The sequence below is a fragment of the Arctopsyche grandis genome, chromosome 5 (genome assembly GCF_051622035.1).
Source record: "Arctopsyche grandis isolate Sample6627 chromosome 5, ASM5162203v2, whole genome shotgun sequence".
Taxonomy (NCBI): Eukaryota; Metazoa; Arthropoda; class Insecta; order Trichoptera; family Hydropsychidae; genus Arctopsyche; species Arctopsyche grandis.
This window is the reverse complement of record NC_135359.1, coordinates 12,127,050-12,150,838: the sequence shown is the minus strand read 5'-3', so window position 1 is coordinate 12,150,838 and position 23,789 is coordinate 12,127,050. Positions and strand designations below refer to the sequence as shown.

Here is a 23,789-nt window from a genome sequence, read left to right as displayed (position 1 = left end):
AACAATCTATTATATACGTATTTTTCTATTTGTAACTGTGCCGTCATTTTCGTTTTAAACTTTATATATTTAAATTGGTAATATGTACGTAGTTTACTTAATGATGATTAAATGAATAAATAATGTGTTTTTTTTTTTAAACCGAAACTGCTTGATTTAGTTATATCTACTGTTATTTTAATCATGACGTTCTTTATTAACAGATGATGTAGTTTATAACCAATCGATGATGAATCCTGCCGGCACACTCGACAAACGCCGCCCATCTTTGAGAGACGAACTTGGTTATATTGCACCACCGAACCGAAAATTGCCTCCTGTACCCGGATCCAACTACAATACATGCGACAGAATCAAACGGGGAACGGTCATAAGTAAGATTTCATTATATAAATTTGCGTTTATGTGATTCATCTAATCATTTTCGATCCAAATTTTATAAATTTTTCTAATATCGACCTTTTTCAATCATTTTTTATTAATTAAAATCGAATTTCATCAAAATACAAATTTAACTCTTTACAAGGTTAATGATATGAGCTGGGTGAAATTTATCCCAATGGAATTAAATCACTACATATAAATATTTTTCAACTTATTCATATTCTTCCATGACATCATAACAAGGTAACAAGCATGTTTATATTGTAAATAATAAATTTTAAATATTTATTATTTTTTTTACATAGATTCATATTTACTTTCATCACATTTCTGGCCAATGAAATGTTAAAAGCCTTCAAATTCATGTTGCAAGAAATTAATTTTTATAATATTCTTGTTATTGCATACTAATTTGAAATTTGGTCAGCAATGTGCTACATTTTTCATATACCCACCCATCCGTATACATTATTTAAGTGTTCATTTATATCTACATACATACATATATTCAATCATTGATTATATTTATATCATGCTTGGTAAAATTAGCTCTTCGGTGTACTCCAAAATCATAAATTATATCAACCTTTTTTTTAATTTTTTTAAACTTTTGATGTATTTATTTATTTTACCCATCATTTATACTGTAGAAAATAAGCTTGTAATATTATAATTCCCTTTGAATGCTAATTGTCTGATTTATTAATTTTACAAAACAGTTAAAAATCAATCCATATTTTATTATTATTCTCTACAGTATGAAATTGCTTGGTGTTCGTTTTTTTGCTCTCATTATTATGGTATTAGGTAATTCAATGCGATCTCCACATTCAACATGGGATCCACGTCGTCACCAATATGAGGACTTGCGATCCGGAGGACGACGCGTCCGAAGAGGAGGATCTGGTGACGGCTATAGACCAGGTATAATAATCTTAATTCACATTTTAAGTATAGATTTTAATCAAAACGAACATAAATTCATCCATCCGAAGGTGAGTAATATTATATTTTAGCTCTCGTCATCGGAATATCGAGGTACATGCTTTTGAGCTTTTACTTTAATTGAATGTAACTGTGAATGCCGTTAAATGGACTTTTTTTTTCATTGAAAATCCAAACCGCATGATACTCAAATTATTTATCATGTGGCTTGGATTCCTCGTGCGGAATTGTGCTACACATCATATTTCATGATCTCTGCTTATTAAAATATTATTTGAATAATTATACTGTTCTTAAATTCATTTTGTTACGTTGTATAATTTATTCAGCTGGTATGGAAGATGAAATCTGCCCTTACGCCACTTTCCACCTACTCGGATTCCGCGAAGAAATGGACCCCACCAAAGCCGGCTTGAACTTCCAAACATTCCCCCATGGCAATGGATTACCTCATGCTGGAACAATGGGACCTCCTCATCATAACTCTCACAATATTCATTCACGCTCAGGATCTCAAAGCATGGTATACTTGCAAACAAATCCACTAATACTCAATGTGCGTGAATATGGCCGTATTTAACATGCTTTTTTCTTCAGCCAAGACAGAATAACCGTTATGCCCGTAAGAACTCTCAAGGTGGAACCTCTATCTACACTCCTGGACCCGAATACGATGACCCAGCCAACTGCGCCGAAGAAGACCAATATGTCAGTATCCTTAGTCATATTTGTATAATATAATACTAATATATATAAATGAAAACGGACGCGATGTATGTATGTATGTGGCGGACGCGTCAACAAGTGAAAATTTCAGAAAAACAAATTTTAGAATTCTAGGAGTATATGTTGTGCCTAGAGATATCTAATATATAATTTTGAAATTTAATAAAATGTTTACTATTAGATTGGTCATGTTTAAGTGGTTTATATTACAAATACCGAGCGAAGCCAATCAGCGTGGAGTGGTCCACGTCCAATTAGAGCAACGACGATACATTCTGACCAATGGGTGCATTTTAAGCATCCCCTATAGGGATGTGGCGTGACGACCGATCGTGTCGAGGAGACGCGGGGAAGTAGGGTAGTGGGGAAGTGGGTGGGTGTGGAGCGTCTGACATGTGCTCCTGATATTGAGCACCTGACTTAAAAGCGGTTACGTCAGCGTCAGATGCGCTGCGTGTTATCGTACACAAATCCACGGTGACACACTATCATTCATCATTTCGAACGGATGAACGGGTTGGATCAGCGAGTGTGTAATGCGCGCATTCAAAATTTTATTATTAATGTGTGTGCGTGCCTATAAATTACCTTACATTATATTTATATATGTGGGATTCTTTGTAGGGATGTTTGGTAAGAAATTAGTAAAACACAGCTTATACAAGAACAAGTAGTTTATTTCCTTTCCGAAACCACCCGTTGAAATCAACGGGCACAACACTAGTTAAATATAATCACGATCCTGGGATTGATCCCGGTATCCCGAGATCGTCTAATTGAGTACCATTTGAGCACTTCTTTCGTTCATCTATCGTCTGTTCTTTTAGCTCAATGATTCTTAACCTGGCTTCGATCGAACCCCAGGGGTTCGGTGAGTCAGTCTCAGAGGTTCAGTGGAAGTCAAGACTCACACCCGATTCATATGATACAGGTGCCAATTAAGAAGGGTTCGGTGAATGCGCATATGAAACTGGTGGGGGTCAGTACCTCCAACAAGGCTAAGAACCACTGTTCTAGCTACTTGACCCGCCCATCACCATTTCAATCTCTTTACTTTCATCATTACATCAACCACCTTTGTCATTCTTACCCACGAATCCCGTTTTCAATATCTTCTCGTTATGCCAAGCGTACAGCGTTCTATACTTCTTTGTTGCGCTGAAGACAAAATTTTTGTACTGCTACTTTTAATTAAAGTTGAGATCCATAAATTGAATGCTCTTAAATATCGAATTGAATGCTTTACATTATATTAATATACTAGCTGAACCCGGCATGCGTTGCAATGCCACAATAACGCATGCAATTCCCGTTTTCGGGCGATTTTTTTTTCACAGTAATCTTCCTGGACATGCATACAACAAATCCTGAAAGTTCCATCGTAATCGATTCAGTGGTTTAGAAGCCTATGCGAGACACACAAACAGACATTCAATTTTATATATATACATATAGATAACATATAACTTTATTTTAATTTGTGTATCACTTCCTTTCCGAAACCATGCATTGAAATCAACGGGCACAACAGTAGTGTAATATAATAGGTGATATTTATTCGTTTTATATTATTTTCTTGTATTATTGCAGCGCAACCGTTATTCTCGCCCTACATATGGACGTGCTGGTGGACCCGAATATGATGACCCCGCTTCTTGCGCACCTGAAGATGATCAATACACCGGACAATATGGCACCCCCTATGAACACTATGGATCTCGCCCAAGCTTCGGTTAATATTTAGTTTTTTTTCTTCTACACGTTGGAAAAAAATATATAAACATATCAAAATTTAGCTGTTTAGATCAGTTAAAATTCTTTATTTGTTTGAAACGTTTCTTTGACTTTGATTTGAAGCTGGTTCTGGACGCAATTTGAATGCATCGCCCGAGCCTCCACCACCACCACCACGCAATCAGAATCAAACTCCTAACGGAGATGGAAATGGTTCATCTTTCAATGACTCAAAGGATTCTAACGAAATTTCCGAAGCTGAATGCGATCAACCACGCGCCATTGCAGGTATTTTAGGAAACCGAGAAGCGATCGTTCAAATTAGTAGCTAATTTAAAATTTTGTAAAACTTTGAAACTTTGATTTGATAGAATAAGAGTAAATTTATTTATTTTTTAAAGTCCATTGGTGAAATATTTTGATATTGAAAATGAATTCGTAGCTTTTAAGATGACTTCATACACATTTACATACCATTCATGATATCGATGCTATTTACATTTCAGGTTTTTTTTCAAATATGTATTAAAACCTTTAAACATTTGTTACCCTTGGATAACATATGTCTGTGCATTACCTATTATATTTTTACTAATTTAACTACGCATAAAATGCTTTTCATTAATACACACATATTTCCGAAATTCATTTTATGTAATCATACTTAACAACAGGTCATTTTCCATATCTTCATAACAATTGTGACTTATTCAAACTTGTCGATAATATTATACGTGTTTTAATTTTTTGACTAATCTTGCATGATATTTTATAGAAAATGCAATACTTAAAAGGTACTCTCATGAAACTCCTCAATTATCTTATAATAAGTATTTTTTTATTATAAAGAAAGCTTCTATATTACATATATTTAATACATTGTATTATGAAGTATTGCATTTGCTATTTTTTTTATAAAAAATTGTGAATTGCGATGTTACTACCAATAATATCATACATTTATTTGTTGCAAAATTTTCATATCTACATACATACATATGTATGTCTAATTATTGGGTGACCGTCACCGCACCGATAGTAAAAAAATCGAAAATGTTCGATTTTTACTGATATCTTTCCACTGATATCTATACTAAACGTTTAGTATAGATATCAGTGGCGTGCGGTAAAACTCACTTAATTTTTTAAATCCTCACTTAATTTGTGCGAGCAGGATACAAGAGGAACAGGCTTTTCCTCCGGTATCCTGCGCGCGCACATTAAACAAGGCTGTATGACAAAAAGAGAGATAATTTCACCGTATGCCACTGATATACATATTTATTATATATACATAGTACTAAGATCTATTAAGATCTTTCGATTTTCAATCTTTGCCTTCCGATATTTGCTCTTTCGATCTTTTGACTTTTGGTGCCGTGAGGTGGACCCCTAATTATTATATATGTATGATATGACCGTATTAAATATGTTTTTGAGCTTTGTGTTTAATACTATATGTTACGCTTTTAATATATTTTCACCAAAAATACACACCAATATCATTTTAAACACTAATTTTTTTATATGTTTGCATTATTTTGCTTGTTTGTTATTTAAACATTAAAATTTTCAACGGTAGACTTATAAATGTTGATATTGGTGAGTAAATGTAGATTGATTTTTCATGTGTTCTTGTATTGCGATGATATGATATTGTCTTGTGATGTCATGTGTTGTATTGTAATTGCAGTTAGAGCACACAATACCAAGGATGGCATGTCCACCGAAGAAATGAGAAAATTGATTGAAAGGTCAGTCATTTATGACTACCATCAGCCTCACACACATTTAATAACACACTAATAAATTCACATCATTTGATATTGTTTCTTTGTTGTATAATTTATAAATAACTCGCATCTTACATCACTCATTAAGTTAAATTTTGTTACATACATATTTTTAATAGGGTCGATTTAACTGTACATTGAGAAAAATACTTTGTATCTTAAAAAAAATGTTTGTGCATTAAAAAATTGCATTATTTTCGGTGTATTAAACAATCTCGTATTGTGTATCGAGTAAAATATTTTGGCATATTTTGACATAAAGTGACCATTAAAAAAAAGATTGAAACAATCATTCAAAAAAATAGATTTTAGCATTAGAATAGATTAAAAAAAAGTGGCAACGTTGCAGTCAACTGTCAAAAGTGTTTGCTTTTGTTTACATATTTTGTATGAATATGAATGATGATGTCAGGTCGTAGAGTCGAAGCCAAGGTCGTAGGTGTCGAAGCTCGCAAGCCGAAGAGTAAAAAAGAAGGAATCCAGTAGAGAGAAGCGTTGGTCGTTGTAGGTTCATATTTTGGGATCCGCGACGTTACATACAGTTCATGTGTAATTTTAATGCACATTTCATCCGCTTTTTAAGTAGCAAATGATTTTTTCAATGATCAAAGCAAAGTTTCTAATACAATCTGTATCCATCATTTAGAAATACACACAATTTTTTTTGTAATCTACAGAAACTTTTTTTCATGTACAAAAATTTTTTTAAATGCACATTTATTTTATAAAATGAACGTTTAAATTGTTCCCTTTTTAATAAGTACATATATATAATTTTTTTTTTATCAAGTATGACAATTTATGAAATTTCATTAAATTATGTAGATTCATATAACAAATTTGAACATACACACATACATATTTCACGAATTTTAGCCTATTTTTTGTGATTTATTACATGACAAACAATCTACAGGAAACCGTAAGTATTAACCGTTGCATGATTGTTAAAAGTAGAATTAATTGTTGCTTTATTTTATCCGTTAACTCAAATGATTTCTATACACATTTCTGTGTGATAATATTGTACATTCGTGTGTTTTAATCAATTAAAAAAAAAACAAATTACTAACTTCTCAAATCTTAATACAATACAAACCTATTATTTTCTATCTTGGACGTAATTTTATATTCCTGAAAATAGACATATGTAAATGCATTATTATTATTGTCATTTACTAAAATCATTCACCCTATAGTTATATATGTACATACATACCAGTGGCGTGCGGTGACTTTTCAACCTGAGGATGCTGTCCAAAAAACAATCAATTGTTTTTTTTAATAATATTTCATTTTTCGAAATTTTGTCATATATACATACATATATACTTATTTAAATGTCCTTGATATGTCTTCGTTTTCGAATGAATATTCAATATTGGTGTGGGTTTTGGACTCTTAACAATAATCTCTTTTTCATTATATGGTAGAGAAGCAAATGTCCTGTTTAGTACATTTTTAATTAAACAATTGCAATTATTACTAACAACGGCGATAAATCCACTTGCATTGTTACTTTGGCTAGCCATATTTAGAGCCATACTAAATAATACTTTAATAAATTACAATACATAATACATAATAAGGACATAATAAATTACAATAAAATAATGAAAGTAAATAACTAACGTACGAAATATCAATCAACGGTTTTGCTTTTAGAGCAGAGCTTCAGCAAGTGTCAAGAGTGAGAGTGTCTCAGTCAAGTGTCAAGACATACGCAAGATTGAGAGCTCACTTTTGTGCATGCGCTAAAAGATTTGTAGAAAAGTTCAGCATCCAAGGCTTCTTGCTAAGTGATTTGAAGTGAAGCGAGCACCGACTGCGGCAGTGGTCGGGCCCTTCTAGCCCTTCAACGGGGGATGCTCTTTTATGTCAATTTTGGATCAGACAAAAGATATTATATATCATAATCACATAATCAAAAATAAATGAAAAATAAATAAAACTATAATAAAAGAAATAAACAGTATGAAAATATTTTTGACGTAAATTTTAAGGGATGCGCCGCATCCACAGCATCCATATACGGCACGCCACTGATACATACATATGTGCATATATTGTATGTGTATTATACTTTGCTAGGTATAATATGCTGTTGTTTGTTTGCTCATTTTTTCTTAGTGTTTTTAAAAGTCATACAAAATATGTATATAATAAAAATAGTATAAATGTTGTTACGACTACTTGAATAGAGGACAACTGAGCAAATAAAATGTCAATATTTAATATTCAGTTGATTTATTAACTTGACTTTTTCTCTTTGTACATGAATGGAACAGGAAAGCTATACCTTTCAACAGAGCTTCCCAACACTAAATGAGTATTTGAGTGAGTGTGTGTGTACACTTGCTTGTATTCGTGCACACATTTGCGTGTACACGATGAATGTGCATGATTAAGTGTGTTATATATGTTACGAGTGAATTTTATTATCAGTCTGATTAACCGTTGACGTTGTTCCCATCCTTAGAAACGAAGCAACAAACTCCCACCAACAATTCCAAAGCAGCGGGGGACTCACAACCTACGATACTGTGGCAGTGTAATCTGTAAACACCATATTGATTTTCTTTAAACCTAATTAATTTATTCAAAATTACCGTACGTTTACGTTCGCTTGTCTACCAAAATTGTGTCAAAATTATCTCACTCCTTCGATAGATGCCCCATTACAATTATTGTACATTTAAATAAAAATTTACTAAGCGTAAATACTATATCTATCGAGAGCATTTAACTATAAATGTTGCCGTATTAATGTCTCAATATGCTATATCAATATCCTATTTACTTCATTAATAAACTATATGATATTTATAGATAACTAAGATTTCAAGTGTGTACTGTATTGTATTTATATATATATACAATGTTGTCCCAATGTAATTGAATTTTGATATTATATTTTAATACTAGAGGATTTTCTTACTCATTTTTGTAAACTGAATGAATTGATATGACGTTTGCGTTTTTTATACATATTGAATTGACAACAAACATGACTTAATTACAATTGAGCTTAAAAAAATTTGATTGAATTTGTTAAAAAGTGAATTGGGATTACAGTGTGTATGTACTATATATAATATATATATATTTATTACGATTAATGTGTATGTAATCAAGAACACTATTGTATGATTTTTTTCTTGCCCTATTATGAACTTTTTATATGATAAGTCTTATTAAATGCATTTTTATGTTTTATTCTATTGCGAAATTTATGGTTGTGTATGGCTTCTGAAAGCGAGTTATTTTATTTGTTGACTTTCGTATACTTGTGCAAAATTATGTTATATTTTGTTTTAATGGGGGAAAAACTGCACGTGATCCGAGTAAGTTCTGATCGCAACAGCAATTTTCAAGTCTTGGCAGGTGTAGCAATACCGTTGAATCGTCGGTTTGAGGATATGTGAGGTCCGTCGTTCGCTGTCGTAGTCATCATCATCGTTGTCGTCGTGTACAACCGGTACCACTGTGAAGCACAAACTGCGGTGATTTTAGTCACGCTGTTGTTTGTGTTTCTCTGCCATTTTTGTTTTATTCAATTCACGTAATATGAACTTTTTTTCGTTTTCGTTTTATCGAGTCTTAAAAATGTTTTAATTTAATTGTTCAATTGATGGTTTTTAGTCGTGTTTTCGTTACTCTTGGGATAGGTACATTTTTGTTAGCTTAATTTCGTTTAAACGTTTTTGAGTGTCTTTATTTGATCGGAAGACGAGTTCTTACTCTTCATAAATTAAGCTCAACATTGTACATGTGATATTTTTATCCCAATTTAAAATAATCTTATGTAATTTTGTGTATAAATCATTTTCAAATTTGGATGCTATACAATATGTAATTTTTAATAATTTTATATTAATTGTGAATTACTTTTAATTAGCTGTTGTTTCTTTTTTTCTAATATTAAAATAATAATAATAAAAAGTAATAAATGTAGTGAAATATTCTTAATCAATATTACGTGTAGAATTTGACTAATTAATTATCTCATGTGAAATTTTTTGGAAAAAATAACAATTTTGAATTTTTAAAATTGAAATGTGATCTTTAATTAAAATAAAATATATAAAAAAAAATGCATTTGTAATCTGTTTGTAACATTATTTCCTTGCATTTTGAGTCACGCAAATGCAATTGTGGCAAATTTTTAAAATATATTGTACTAAGTGTAGTTTAACCATTATAATATTTATATAGAAAAATGAAAACAAATCAGACTATTGTATAATATAAATGTATAGGTGTTTAATCCTCATTGCTGTTAGATTACAGATGTAGTGTGAAGCTCATTACGAAATTGTCGAGTCTGAAGGAATTTTTCTACGCGAGAGAAAAATCAGAGACGTGGCCATCGTGATGTAACAATCACGAATGAAAATTTAATATGTTTTTGAACGAAGCATTTACATGGCGAGACCCGCCTCAAACAACGCATAATTAATAGTATTTGTAATTATAAGTTAAAATCTTGAAAACACAGTGCCGAAGTTGCGGCTGCGTCTCTGTCGAACAGTGGCTAATCCTTGAGGTTTATTAAATTATAATCTCCAGCTGTTCTATTTCAAACATATATAATCTCTTATATAGTGATATTGATTAAGATATATATTAATGTCTAAGTCTTACATATTTAATGTCAAATACAATTAAATGTTTTCCAATGAGTGTTTTGTCGTAGGTGTACTTGCTTGCTTTTTATCAAATTAATAATCCAAAATAAACGTTGGTTTTATACTTTTACCTGTAAATTCGCCATCATTAATTATATTATATATATATTTATATGACATTATCTTGTTTTGACAATTTTGTATATTTTTAATGTTAATGAAAACTATTTTTAACAAATCGTGTTATTTGAAAGCACTTTGGATAGCATTTTGAGGCTAGTCATTTAATCACAAAAAAATTTGCTCAATGCTAGATAATACAATCCTCTTTCATAGTTAAACATCAGAACCATAAATTTTTTACGGAATATTTTTTAGATAATCATAAATCTCATAGTTAAAGTTGCAAACGTACATTTTACGAAATGTAAGTCACTTGTCTTATTTATCCTAATCAATTTGTACCAAAGTGTTTTATAATCTGTATGCCAATAAATTGATTAAACACTTGTTTTTTGATTTTATTTCATTTTATCCATACCTTGACTCCACAAAGTCCCAAAGGATATTCTCAACAATATATGTATTATTGTAATATTGCTTTAATAAATGGACCAAATGTGAATAAAAACAGTTCAAATCAATTTACAATTATTTTATTGTTTTTAAATATACACTATTTTTTATTTTAACATTTAATTAGAAAATAATTTAGGAAGCCGCCTTCACTATTTCTTCAGCGACTTCTACGGCGATTGCAGCTTCTGCCTTTGCCTGAAAACATCATAGAAATTATATAAACTCAAAAATCATTATGAAAACATGTTTTAAATAGACGAATGAACTTACAATATCGGTAGAGGCTTGGTTCATTTCTTGCTGAGCTTTTGATAAAGCTTCTTGTGCGGCAGATCTGTCCAAGCTATCGATGGGATGGGCTTCTTCAGCTAAAACCTACAATGTTGAACGCAGCATAAGTTAGTATGTAATTATATAAAGTGTACAAAACAATAATCATTATGCACAAACCTGGACGGAAGAATCGTCGTTGATTGTGATAGTACCAGACGATACGAAAATTTTGTTGACTTTACCGTCATTTTCATAAACAGTGACAACGCCAGGTTTAAGAACAGCTGGAAGAAAATATTAAATTGAATTTTTGGCAAATATTCAACATATAGCAGGATAATTTCATGAATTTACCTAAAGTGGGTACGTGTTTGGGCAAGATACCGAATGAACCGCTGAATGAGGGTACATCTACTTGCTTAACGTTGACGTTGTCATAGAAAACCTGTAAGGAAGCAATTTAATCATTTAAATGGATAATAGAACAATATTAGATGGGTCGTTTTATCGATAATAGGATTTATAATCACTTGATTAGCGGCGGCAAATGTAAACGCCATTTCATCGGAATATCCTCTGGTCTGCATGGATCGCAAGACATTGACGCGACCTGCCAACAAGCGAGCACTGCGAAGTGTGAAAGCCATTGTAATCTGTAATTTATATAGATTTGTTATTACATGAGAGAATTTTCATCAATTAAGATTTTGAATTTTTGATGAAATAATCGGCAAACGATTGATTTTTCTGTGAATATTTCAAATGCATGTTTTCGTAAAACTGATGGATAAAATGTCACAGACAAAAGTTTTACAAATTGTAATGCGTGCATAAGATTCGATGACAAATCATTGAAAATCTATTAATATCGACTTAAGTATATAAAGGGTTGAAATAATTTATTGTTAATCGAATACCCAAATCTTTAAAGAAAATTGCACAAATCAATATAGATATGTACTTTCATAAGTATGTACTTTCAGTCGTGATGTTTTCCTATAAGTAGATGAAGTGTGAGTGATGATTTGTAATTAAAGTGTGTGACAAATTTGGCGGTAGTAGGAGATTGGTGGAAGAGGCGAAAGTGTCAAAAGAGGTAATCTTGAATTATGTAATGGTAAGTGAGGTTATGTGAGGGGTGTAGACTGGTCTAGTCGTGGCCGAGCCGGAAGCAGGAGAAGGGGGCGAAATCGAAAGGGGGCGGATTCCCTCACCAGCCGTTCTTTTTCTACCTCTACTGACGAATCGTCCGACGAATGAGATAGAGAAGACAGGAACGACTGCTGCCGGCTGGATCACCGAGCGAGTGCTGCCAACATGATCTTTTCACTTGTCAAACTTCAACATGTTCCGCTTTTTTACTTTTTTTTATTTATCAGACCATGAATAATTAAAAATACATTCTACCCTCATATAACCATATATAATCGGTTAATCAAAAAGGCGTCAGAAAATAAAATAAAATTTTAAAAATAAATAAAAATCTAGAAAGGCGGTATATCATGTACAATTGTTTTCCTACAATTTCATTATTTTTCTTTTCCCTTCTTAGTTTTATTTTTGTTTTTTTGAAGAACAGATCTAGAGCGTTATAAGAAAATTAACTGTAATCATCAGACTTAGACGGCGTGGATGCTGCCCTAAAATAACAATAGACCTTTCCATTAGCACCGTTAACACTAGCGATATCTATGGTTCGGTGATTACATGGTCACAAATTACTCGTCACGAAGTCACTAAAATCTCTATAACGGAACATCTGGCAGCCGAAAAGTCCATCATACTAACGATAACTATCATAGTAACGAGAACTTGAGTGCCAAATATTGTGTATTCGCGATTTTCATGACAAAAATTGTCTTTGTGACCACCCCAATGTGACGAATAGTCCAATTACCGATATGTACGAAATTTTCCATATCCAGTTCCATTTCCACAGGTTGCAATATGGGAACTGGATATGGAAAATTTCGTACATATCGGTGTAGATATCGCTAGTGTTAACGGTGCCATAGTCCGAGAAAGCAAGAGAGTAAAAAAAAATAGTTGGCAATGGTATTTGACAATAGTGAAACATTTTTTTAGCCGTTGAGCATCGTGTCCACCGGTCTCTCGTAATCATTTAAGTTATCTAAAAAAAATAATGTGGCGGCTCGCTTATACGACATGGTCGAGTTTGGTTGCCTTCCTGCGAGTGGGGACCAACCCGGCTGGGTTCGGAGAGCTACTACTCACTCTGTCTTCAGCTGTCATATAATAAACACGTGCATTAACATGCCAGTCGTCTCATTCGTTCATCTCTCCATAATAATAAGATTTTATAATTTGTTTAAGGTGGATTAAAATTAAACGATGTATAGTAGGAGAAATATCAGGTGACGATTATGGAATACATAGTTGTTGGTCACTTGGATTAAAATAATGCATTAATGCCAGTTGACCGTAAATTCCTTTATTGCCGTTCGCTATTAGAAACTCTGTATGAGAAATATAATAAATGTGTATATTAAAACTATGTACATATGTTTCGGTGATTATTCCGCAAAAAGCGATCTCACGCACGTCACTAAAATCTCGATCACGGAACATCAGGCACCCAAAAACGTGAGTACTTTCCATCGATCGAAAGTAATCACGCGAAATATTGTACTAACGAGAACTCGAGTTCCGGGTATTCGCGATTTTTGTGGCAATGATTGTCATGCGCGCGATGGCAATTTGCACAATAATTCGTTTACCGTACATACATATATATGTAGATGTCTCAAAATTCAAGCAAGAAGTAATTGTGATAGAAAATACAGTTTTATAATTAATAATTTTTGATACAGCACTTGTTGACATAAACTTTAGACTTCAAAAATCCCCAAAGAAAAAGTCCAAAGGTATTAAATCGCATAATCTGGACAGCCAATTCTAATCACCAAAACAGGAAATTACCCTCCCGTTTGACTCAAGCAGTAATTGAATTACTTAATACTTATTTTGATATTTTTTTTCTCACTTTTAATAACCCTGAGCCAGAGGGATGTAATAAGAATAGAGGGGCACTTACGAATAAATAATTGTTGTCAATTTTACGCGGTACGTCTCTATAAATACGCTACATCGCACGGAATACAATCGGATCAATTTACTTATAAAAATATATCCCATGTTGTTTATTGTGTGTTTTTGAATATATTATGCAATTTTTACCGATGCTTGTCCATCTTGCGAGTAATATAAACAAACAGATAAGTTTTTATCGGACATACGTCAAGCACCAAGCGTCAAATACGACTGATGCTAAAATTATTTAGATCTGTCCGTGGAAAGCCACTTCTATTAATATTACATTTCTCTGCCCTGAACTGTCAGCTGTCACGCTATCTTTTTTTTTCGTTTTGATTTCAATTTTGCACAAATGGCGCAAAATTGAAATCTTGCGTGAATTTTGGGACACCTATATATGAGCCGTTATATTTCACAGTGACGACAGTCCCATTTTCAATTCCAAAAACACTATTTCTGTTTGACTTAATTTACAGATTTTCATCACTTATTTAAATTCGATATGTCCAGATTTTCGGAAAAGCAGAATAAACGTAAAACAGATCACTAATAATCTTAAAAATTGTTAAACGCAAAATATTATATTTAAAGTTTTCCGAAATGAAGAAAAGTGGACTTATTCCACTTTCTTCACATAAGTGACTAAAATTTGAACAAATCTTGTTGAACATATTGAACAGTCCGTAATAATAAAATAAAATTAGAGCTATCGCACAGTGAGCTTTTCTGTTGTGTATACCGACAGGTTCTGACTATGCTTTTTATTAGTATTTAAGTGGAATATTCGCATACGACCAAAGCAGACCAGATTTCTTTCACATATTCAGAACCTGAAAAATTCGACAAGAAGTCTATCGTGTGCTGCATAAATACAGAATAGTACTACACCCATTTATCATTGCCAAACGTCGTTGCACATGAAATTGCAGTATTGTAGTTGTTTCGTCTAATATGCACTTAAATTGGCTGATGATGATGATAATGTATTATGCAGTGGTCGTAAAAACCACACGCGAAACCGTCAAATATTTATTTCTCTCCGAAATATGCATGGAATTAATAAAACTTCACATGCAACAACCTTTAAAGTTTAACAAAAATTTTATTTACTGAAATAGTAAAATCCTAGTTCAGTGTAGAGATGGAATTATAGTTAGGTATAAGGTTACAAATGTCCAGGTTGTTATTCCAATCAGTGCAATACTTTCTACAACTATTGATATAAATTTATTACGCTATTTTTTATCTTTTAATATTTATAACTACAGCATACCCAATTTAAATTCTTATTTTAAGATAAGAAATAAGCGTTTACCCATCTCATATGCGTTTGCGTATAATGTTTTATCAAGATTAAATCTACATTTTAGCGAGCCAATCTATCAACTGACCGAGGTTAATGGGTTAATTGAAAATATAATCACTTAAACTGATGAAAAATTAAACTCATATTCTAATAAATTGTTTTCCAAGCTCTGCTACAACTGCAATTATAGAGAACGGACTTTATACAATTTTAGTATGAATGTAAAAAGCAAGATCGACATCATCGTAATATGTACATATGTATGTACAAAGTAAATCATTTAAATGCACAACCCTCTCCTCTCATCTGAATCAAGTATCAACATACCAACGGATGTTTTTCATTTTGTTTTCAGGACGCACGTTCACGAACATCAACTTCGATCATTATATTCAAGGTTGACATCGTGACAGTATTTTAAGGTACAACTATTTAAGAACAAATGTTTCATGGTTTAAATTAAAAACTGAGCGTAGTCAAGACAATTTGAAAGAGTCCGTATCGACCCAATTTCAAAAGGTCTTGAAAATTAGTCAATAAAAAGAAGAAATGTATACATTCGAGAACGTAATTTTCAGGATTATGACCCAGACTTAGACTGTTACAGCAATTGCACCAACACTCAGTTGACAATAGCAATTATAAACACGTTAGAGTCAAATGATTGAAAATTTTTATTTTCACCATTTTATTTACTGAACAAATTATTGCCATGACATATATTGTTAGCTCATTTGGAATATAATGTTACACACATTCACAAATGAGTTATGCGTTCCTTAGATGAGTTAATTTTTCACCAAACTAATTACATATTATTTCTTAGGTATGACTCATAACTTGCGAGGCTAGCAATTTGAAAGCTACTTCTGAACGCTGCTGTTGTGATGAATTACTATCTACACAATCTCAGTAAAAATTCTTTTGGCGAATAATAAATGTTAAAAAAACCGAAGATAATATATAATCATTATTTAAAAAAAAAATGATTGAGTAATAAAGCAAGCTGAACTTATAACTTGATTTGAATGTTCACGAAACGACCTAATAGTACATTTCGGTAAAGATCTTCTAGCCGCGTTTCTAAAAGGTGATATCGATTATGTGCAAATTTACAAGGCAAATAACATTCATTATTATTTTAGTAAAAACCGCGGTATTCTATGGTTTTGAACTCAATCGTAAACACATAAGGACGGCTCATGTATGTGGCCTGTTAGATTTGTTTACGAAATATGTAGGTTTCGCCGAGTTGAATAAACAAGCAGAAATTTTCTGCAATCCGTGTATGGCTATTGAATTTCAATTTTTCTGTTTAGTATGACAACACTAAAATACCTACATAGAAAAACTTACACATTTATATACCTACATGTAAATGTATTTAAATATGTGTACAAGTACTACACCTACTATGTAGTACTTACTTAATTTGTTTGTATGACTTCATTCAACGGTTCACTTAATTACCTACATAAGGTTTCTTAACTTATTCATACTACGCAATGTGCATCACCAGCATGCATTTCCAGAATAGAATAACTATATCAATTATACTTACATGTGTACATATGTGTAGATGAGAAACCATAGTAAATGACCAAAAGGTCACTTTGATATTGAAGTTACAAATATGTATTTGTTTTATTTCATACTAGCTGAACCCGGCATGCGTTGCAATTAGGGTTGCCAGATGATAATTTGATAAAGGAGGGCAGATGGGTCTAAAAAGGAGGATTTTCTGTAAAAAAAGTAGGACATTCAGAAATTAAACGAATTTTTTATATTATTTTACTTTATTTTAATCATATTTAGCTGAGCTGCCAATTTTGGAAAGACGTTCTTGGTTTTTTAACAAATAATTATAAAAATCTTCACATGTCATGTTTTTGAAGTTGTATTGAGTAAGAATTAAAGATTTAACTGACTGCACACTTGGTCTATTCCTCTCTTTGCTCCACTGAGTATTAATCAGTGAAAAAACTCTTTCCACATTTGCATTATGTGCGCTTATACAAAAATAAAACTTGCAGATCTTGAGCAGTTCTGAGAAACATTCAATGTTTTTAACACTTTTGAAGTAGATTGTCCACTGCTCGTGCAACTTCAAATCATAATATGCTTCATATTCATCTGATTTTGATTTAAGAAATGAAATCAAGTTACAAAATTGATCGTGTAGCTTAACATCGTCAATCTCTACACCTCTGATGCTCAAGAACTCAATGCATGAAACTAAATCATCATAAATAAGTCCCGCCCGATGTTTAGCAAAAAGGAGGACTTACAGTAGGTAAGGGAGGACAAAACATGGAAAAGGAGGACATGTCCTCCTTTTGGATACCATCTGGCAACCCGTTTTTTCCGTTTTTTTTTTCACAGTAATCTTCCCGGACATGCATACAACAAATCCTGAAAGTTTCACCGTAATCGATTCAGTGGTTTAGGAGCCTATTCGAGACACACAGACAGACAGACATTAATTTTTACATACCTCCTTTACGTTTCACTTACGATTACAATTCAGAAAAAAATTTGCCTCTTATGCGATCGTTTTCATACTTTGCCATATTGCTCATTTCGGTCATCAATATAAGTAAATGGATCCTCCGCCATTACGATGGTGCAAAAATATCGTGTAAGACGCTTTTGAAATTTGAATTTCTGAAAAGTGACTGACGTCTATCCAGTTTTTAGTTTTAAACATAGATGGCGGTAGTAAAATAAAATTATTAGTATTTTTATTCAAAATAATAATTTTATATACAAATTACAGAAGAGGTATGTTTTTAAAAAACTTTTTATAATGAAATTTTTAACGTTTGTAATTAATCATATTATTATATATGTACATATATAGAAGATACGATACGAAATAATATATAATTTTGTTTGTACTAACATTGAAGAATCATTAATATAATATATATAAATGCATTTTTATATTGAAAGTTGATAAGTTTATTTTATCATCGAATTTGCCTACCAGATTGATTGCTTCATAAAATATCAACTCCAACACTTCATGATGCAATTTCTGCACCAGGCCAAAATTAAATTTTCAAGAATTCACACGTTAAAAAAAAAAATGGTATTTCGCATTAAAAAAATGTCCCATGTGAAATTATTTCATTTATATATACAGGTCCGTATGTGTCCAACTGTTGAATATACATATCTATAATATGTACATATATACACTACATTCTTCACTGTTACATACTATACAATACCGAAAACCGATAAATCCTAGCATTTACTATTGTGAAATCATAAATGTTCAAAAACGGTGTGTAAACGTTCCCATTTCGGACTTTCACTTAACTATTTCATTCATTTTTAATTATTGAATAATGTATTTCTTAATTATTGGGTATCTAAGATGGATAAAATAAAAATGCTATACACAAATAACCAATTTATCTTGCGATAAGAACATCTTCGGACTTTTACCACTTCACTACGTTAAATGATAGGATTTATAATTTTTTGTCTTTTACGATAGCACACATATGTATGTATGTACATAGCCAGCAATATGGCTCGGTGGTTGCATTTAGCACCGAGAAATTACCGGGTTCGATCCCATGTTAATCTTTAATGCTGCTGGTCAGACTTGGATATTTGTTTCCTATCAGAGTTTGCCAATTTATTTGATTTCATTGTTGAAACTTCATCAAACTGGCAAAAACCATCCTACATGTCTAAATCCATAGATGTGTCTATGGATTAATTAATTATTTTTTTGGATTTAATTATCTAGGAAGGTGCATTGGGGTTTACCTGTTAGGCCTTCCTGGTATATATATTTGTAAAATAAAATAAAAATAAGGCCGGAGCGAAAATGGCGCATTTCGGATTACGGTTGAATTTTTATCGATTTTGAACAATGAATGTCCTGTGCCCCAACTTATCAATTTATCTCGACGAAAATTTCAAAAAAGCGGGTTTTTTCATATATACGTATGTTTTTAGAACAATTTACTATTTAAAAAATAAATAAACCCTAATATTGACTATTTCAGTTTAATTTTGTAGATTATGATAAGTTTTGACTGATTAACGAGAATTTAAGATCGCCGTTTTATTTGAAACTCCTATACAAAGCGCGCCACGCTTACAACGATCATTTATATGACGGAAGCATTCTTGTTAGAAAAACGACATTTTTTTCATGTTCCCGTCATTATTTTGAAAATAAAAGTCGTTGGAAGCTTCCTTTGGTATATAACTATAATTTAAACACAAATAAAGGTCTATTCATACCTATCCAGCACGACCCGTATCCTGCAGGTATCCTGCAAGTGCGGATAGTATTCTTTGGTACATTATATGGACGTATTCATACTCCATTCGCGCATGCGCATTTACGCATTCATGCGCGTCCATATAGAATGTACTAAAGAATATTGTCCGTACTTGCAGGATACTTGCAGGATTCAGGTCGTGCTGGATAGGTATGAACAGACCTTTATGCTGAAAAAATTTAAGAACTTTAAGAAAAGAAGTATGTATAAGGACGCCAAAATGCCCTATTTTGACGAATTATTTGGAGGCACGGGACATTGTTTAAAATTAAATTTTTTATTTAACATTTCCTTGCTATGACGCAAGCTTTCCATTAGGTACATCAATATGAATCTAAAATTCGCCTTTTTCGCTCCAGCCTTAATATAATATATGTATGTATGTGCATACATATATCGAAGCTCTCGCACATTCGTCTTTGTGTATCGAAATCGTGACATAAAAAATGTTCCAATTCAACAATCGACCGTATTTCCTGTATGCGGCGGGAAAAAGTAGATTTTAATGTTGCAAATTTACCGCACAATTACTTTTACTTTCGGACACATTATATTCCAGCACGGATATTGCATGTGTGCGGGCGATCAAATCACACGATCCATTCGCGGATTAAAATAAAATAAAAATAGATAATGCTTGTAATACACAGAATTGTTCTATGAGAAGTGGATTGATATGTAATTTTAATATATGTAATGCAATAATGTAATATAATTCTTTCAGCCCATTGACCAAGCAACTGAAATTACTACCATGGATCTTATTACGTTAAAATAATATATGGATACACACAAATGTAAATAACCGCATTAATCACAGTGATGGCTTTGATTATATGCAGAGTGGCGCGACGCGATGCGACGGAACGAACTTCATTTAAATAAGGCAGTGATTTTCAATCGAGAACTATTATTTTTACTTATTCCACAATGGGGGGTAGGAGTGAAACGAAGATGTTGTTGTATATATGAGACGGGCGAAAAGGAATTATATTGGAAACTAACAACATTCCCGAATCGGTGCATGAATTCACAGGATGGCAACCCATGTTCGACCACATCGTAGGGTCCCCACAGGTGAAAGAGTCACTCCGCGAAATTTAGTTTGTGTTTAATCAGTATAATGACGTTTTCTATTCCTTCTGGAGTCAAACTATTGACTGCCTGTGTGTGATTAAGACCATGCAATAATAAATACGAGAGGAATCCCGGACCCTGGAAAATAATTCCATACCCTATAACAAACCGAAAAATTTTAATATGCGAAAAATCTATCAGAACTATTAGAAAAATACCTATATGTTAAATGCTATTTTTTTTTAAATATTCGAATAAGAACAGATACGATTTCACATGGACACAAAGAATGCGCGGAAATTGAAGAAATATATTTATTTTTATGTAGAATAATATAAAATATCAATATCGATCAGTCGAACGTCCCAACACGGGGTCCCTCAAGTATTCCAGGCCCTGGAATTTTAGCCTCGGCGGCCCTGCATAGGGTACCCAAATTACTATAGTTGGTCCACTGTAGAAAGATACTCTTGAAAAACTTACATGCTGTCTCTTACACCGCTTCTCGACCAATAGTATTTCCTACAGACAATAGAACATTGTACTTGCGAAATCCTATTGGTTGAGATGGGTGTAAGGGACAGCATGTGCGTTTTAACTGTTTTCCGCCAGTGGATAGACTTTTAATATAAATATAGAACAATATATTTTTATTGTAAATTGCCTTTGTCGAACCAGTTATAAGTATGTACATATGTAAAATACGTCATCAAGATAGGAGTTTTGCCAAACAAAAAATGTGAGGTATTACTAGAGATGCCACGAGACGTGGCATGGCATAAAATGAGTAATTGTCATTTATTATGAATCTGTCAAATCTGTTATTTTGAATGTAGCCTTTCTAGATGAAAGTTCGTCGCGTCACATCGCGTCACGTCGCGTCACATCGCGTCACATCGCGTCACATCGCGTCTCGCCACTCTAAGTCGAGTGTGATAATCTAAAAGATATGGAGCTGGTGAAATTCTAAAATATTTATGTTATTAATTATATACATAGCTACGAACATTATCACACCCAGACTGCCCGTCTCCTATCACAATTTGCTGATTTTATCAGACTTGCATACAAATTTACCACAAAATTATTATGAAATATTATCCTATCGTTGTTCTTCATTTTGATGTTTGAATTCCCACGTTCTCGGGCAATAACGTAATACTGGATAAATATCCTTCTTAGATCAATTTATTACATTAATAAAATGTTTATTATATAGGTAGTGAACAGTGCCGGCCTTACACCCGATGGCGCCTTCGGGCAATTTTTTCTAAACACCCTTAGAAAGAACTTTCACCTTTGGCGCTCTAATCTAAAATTTTGAATGGCTTTTGGCGCTCTAATTTTAAATTTTAAAGAGCCTTTGGCGCATCGTTCGGCGCCCTAACTTATTTGGCGCCCTCGGGCGCTGCCCGACCTAGCCCCCCCCCTAAAACCGGCACTGGTAGTGAAGCAATAAGGCTTGAGATCAAAAAAGGCAATTTGTATATGCAGATCTACATATGTACATATGTAGTTGTTTAATGTCTGAAGTTTACAGAGATATTGAAGTGATCCACAAAGTCATGGAAATGTGTAAGGAAAGAACTACAGAACTATCGCTAGCGATTCTTTAGAATGAAAATACAGTAAGTAGAAATCCATATATCAATACATACAATCGTCAATAATAATAATCAATGCATTTTTGTCATTACTCAAGAGCTGAACAGGATACTTCCAAAATAAAAACTAACATATAGTTATAAATTGCTATTTTTTCAACAATCACGCACAAATCATATGTTATAAAGCCACGATGGTTTTCAATTCTCGTAGTGGATCACGATTATATGTATTTTACCCAAAGTGCGAATTATTGAAGTACTTCCTTGTACTGTACTTCAAGGCTAAGCAGGAGATGAATAACCAAACGTTTTTATTCAAGAAAAGCCTTTATATGAATACATAATGAGTTAAAAATAAAGAAGAAATAGTTCACGAACACGCACAGGATATGTGTTAACTAATTGATCCTAATTTACATGTTATCTTGAATGCAAATATAATATATATGTAGGTATATCGCTATTATAAAAACTAATTTGTTTTTCGTGATATCAAATAAAGAGTATGATACAACATTTTAACTGTGATGTGTATTTAATTTATCGACTTGAATACTTTTGATCCAATATGAAGCCCTCCATTTGCTGTCTTCATTAAATTTAGATCGATTTTTGTTTCCCAACCTTGAAATTTAATAATAAATCTGCTAATGAATAAATTATTACACGGAAGACACCATTTTGAAAACACTTACATCTATTCTATCGAAAGCTAAAGTGATAAATACATACGTATGATCTCATACTTATTATTTCCAATGCTACTATTATTTTAATAAATGTGTTGATATTTGAAATTAACAGCAATGCTTAATAATTGCACCACTTTATTATTAAATAGCATCCGCATGAATTAATTTATGTGCTTTGATGTCCTTCTAAATTTCCTCAAAGGAAAGGTGAAATATCTTCAGTTTTTAAATATGTACTAATATTATATGATAGCTCTTCAAACTTTTTGATCATATTTATGTATAATCTTGAACGAGTTCGTGACTGATATCTCAATTTATTTAAAGAAGTGGCCTACCAGATGTAAAGAAGTGGAGAATTTCAAATAGTAGATAAAATTAATAGCTAATGATGTATCGATGATGTCATTCTCATTGTGTTATGCTATACGGAAATACGCTTCAAAGATCTAGTGCGCTTAATCATGAATGAAACTGACAGTCAGTTAAAAGCAAAACTTGTTCTCAAAAGTCAATTATTCTTCAACAAATGACCTGTCATCGTTATTTTGTCAACTTTATTTTTTAATCACCAGCTGTGTTAATTTTATAATAATTATAACTCATGAAGTGAGTGCCAATAATATGTAGTAATTGTAATCATTAGACGAATTTAATATCATTGTCAACGACAAGAAAACGCTT

The 23,789-nt window shown here is 32.3% G+C and overlaps 2 protein-coding genes across 3 annotated transcripts in view; one reads left to right on the top strand and one right to left on the bottom strand.

Annotated features, from left to right (window-relative positions):
- Positions 1-8,214, top strand: part of Dscam1 (Down syndrome cell adhesion molecule 1) — a 79,837-nt gene extending 71,623 nt beyond the window's left edge. The window contains exons 32-39 of the mRNA XM_077430418.1: positions 204-374; positions 1,192-1,308; positions 1,659-1,852; positions 1,927-2,037; positions 3,646-3,787; positions 3,913-4,077; positions 5,483-5,543; positions 8,062-8,214. Of these exons, the coding sequence (XP_077286544.1) occupies positions 204-374; positions 1,192-1,308; positions 1,659-1,852; positions 1,927-2,037; positions 3,646-3,787; positions 3,913-4,077; positions 5,483-5,543; positions 8,062-8,137 (1,037 nt within the window). The 3' untranslated portion in view covers positions 8,138-8,214. The remainder of the gene's footprint in view (positions 1-203; positions 375-1,191; positions 1,309-1,658; positions 1,853-1,926; positions 2,038-3,645; positions 3,788-3,912; positions 4,078-5,482; positions 5,544-8,061) is intronic.
- A 2,636-nt stretch (positions 8,215-10,850) lies between these two features.
- ATPsyndelta (ATP synthase, delta subunit) lies at positions 10,851-12,424 on the bottom strand. Of its 2 annotated transcripts, none has more exons than XM_077430597.1 (6): positions 12,277-12,379; positions 11,593-11,715; positions 11,417-11,507; positions 11,240-11,346; positions 11,060-11,164; positions 10,851-10,984 (listed from the first exon to the last, which is right to left on the bottom strand). In XM_077430597.1, the coding sequence occupies exons 2-6, from the start codon at positions 11,707-11,709 to the stop codon at positions 10,922-10,924; spliced, it is 483 nt and encodes a 160-aa protein (XP_077286723.1). In that variant the 5' UTR covers positions 11,710-11,715; positions 12,277-12,379; the 3' UTR covers positions 10,851-10,921. The 2 variants fall into 2 exon arrangements, with proteins under 2 accessions (XP_077286723.1, XP_077286722.1); XM_077430596.1 differs by having other exon boundaries at positions 10,852-10,984; positions 12,295-12,424.
- Positions 12,425-23,789: the final 11,365 nt, after the last annotated feature.